Below are 1,414 nucleotides of genomic sequence, written 5' to 3' on the forward strand. Positions count from 1 at the left end.
AGCCCCATATTGAATTGTAATACCCAAAATTTTATAACTAAGGCAGCTATAAATATAACTATGAACACGGCATTTAAAAACTTTCTGTCTAGCACATAATTTTAAAGAAAATATATTTCAAAAATAAAGAAACAATAGACATTTCATTTGTTATATTAATATAATTTTTCTTTATTTAATAGGTGGCTTATACTTTTAAAATACAATGAATCAAACACTGACAATGGAATTCATGCTTGTGAGATTTACTGAGAATCAGATGCTACTGAGGCTGCAGGCTGGGCTCTTCTCACTGATCTACCTAGTATCTATGTTGGAGAATTTAATTATCATCTTTCTCACAGTTCTTGACCAACACCTCCACACACCAATGTACTTTTTCCTCAGGCATTTGTCCTTTTTAGATCTGTGCCTTATTTCTACCACAGTCCCCAAATTTATTTTCAACTGCATCACCTTCACTGAGTCCATCTCTTACGTGGAATGTGTGTTACAGCTTTTCCTGGTAGTACTAACGGCTGGATCAGAGACTGGTATTCTCACTGTGATGTCCTATGACCGCTATGTTGCCATCTGTCGCCCTCTGCATTATGAGGCTGTCATGAGCAAAAGGACCTGTGTCCAGTTGATGGCTGTGTCCTGGTTCAACGGTGGATCCTTGGGAATACTGTACTCCACTGGGACATTCTCTTTGAATTTTTGTGGGTCCAATAAGATACATCAGTTCTTTTGTGATGTTCCTGCCTTACTAAAACTCACTTGTTCTCAAGAACATGCAACTATTACTGTCAGTGTGGCCATTGGGGTCTGTTATGCATTTTCATGTTTAGTTTGCATTGCGGTCTCCTATGTCTATATTTTTTCCACTGTGTTGAAGATCCGAACCAGAGTGAACCAGTCCAAAGCCTTTGCTACCTGCCTGCCTCACCTCGTTGTTGTGAGTGCATTCCTTTTAACGGGTGCTGTTGCTTATTTAAAGCCACCATCCAACAGTCCTTCTCTTCTAGACTTGCTGCTGTCTGTGTTCTATTCTGTGGTACCCCCAACCTTGAACCCTGTTATCTACTGTCTGAAGAATAAGGACATTAAATCAGCTCTAATAAAGTCCTATGGAATGTTAAAAGCAGTGGAGTAATGAAAAGATGATAAAAGTTGAAGTTAGGAAGTAGGATTTTCTTTTTTGTTCTGCTATTAACAAGCTGTTTGAAATTGTTTCTATTAAAGAATTCTGATCAATAAAGGATAATATATTCATAATTTTCACAAATGTACACTAGTATTTTTAAAATTGAGATATAATTGACATGTATTCTTATATTAGTTTCAAGAACAAAACATAGTGATTCTATATTTGTATCAGTTGCAAAATCATCACTACAATAAGTTTAGTTAGCATCCTTATCCATATGTAATT

At 36.3% G+C, this 1,414-nt stretch overlaps 1 protein-coding gene across 1 annotated transcript; it reads left to right on the forward strand.

Moving 5' to 3' along the window:
• Positions 1-223: 223 nt before the first annotated feature.
• Positions 224-1,135, forward strand: LOC136167350 (olfactory receptor 14K1-like). Its single transcript, XM_065934937.1, has one exon. It carries the CDS (start codon positions 224-226, stop codon positions 1,133-1,135), a length of 912 nt encoding a protein of 303 aa, XP_065791009.1.
• Positions 1,136-1,414: the final 279 nt, after the last annotated feature.

Source organism: Muntiacus reevesi, chromosome 1, assembly GCF_963930625.1.
Source record: "Muntiacus reevesi chromosome 1, mMunRee1.1, whole genome shotgun sequence".
Lineage (NCBI taxonomy): Eukaryota > Metazoa > Chordata > Mammalia > Artiodactyla > Cervidae > Muntiacus > Muntiacus reevesi.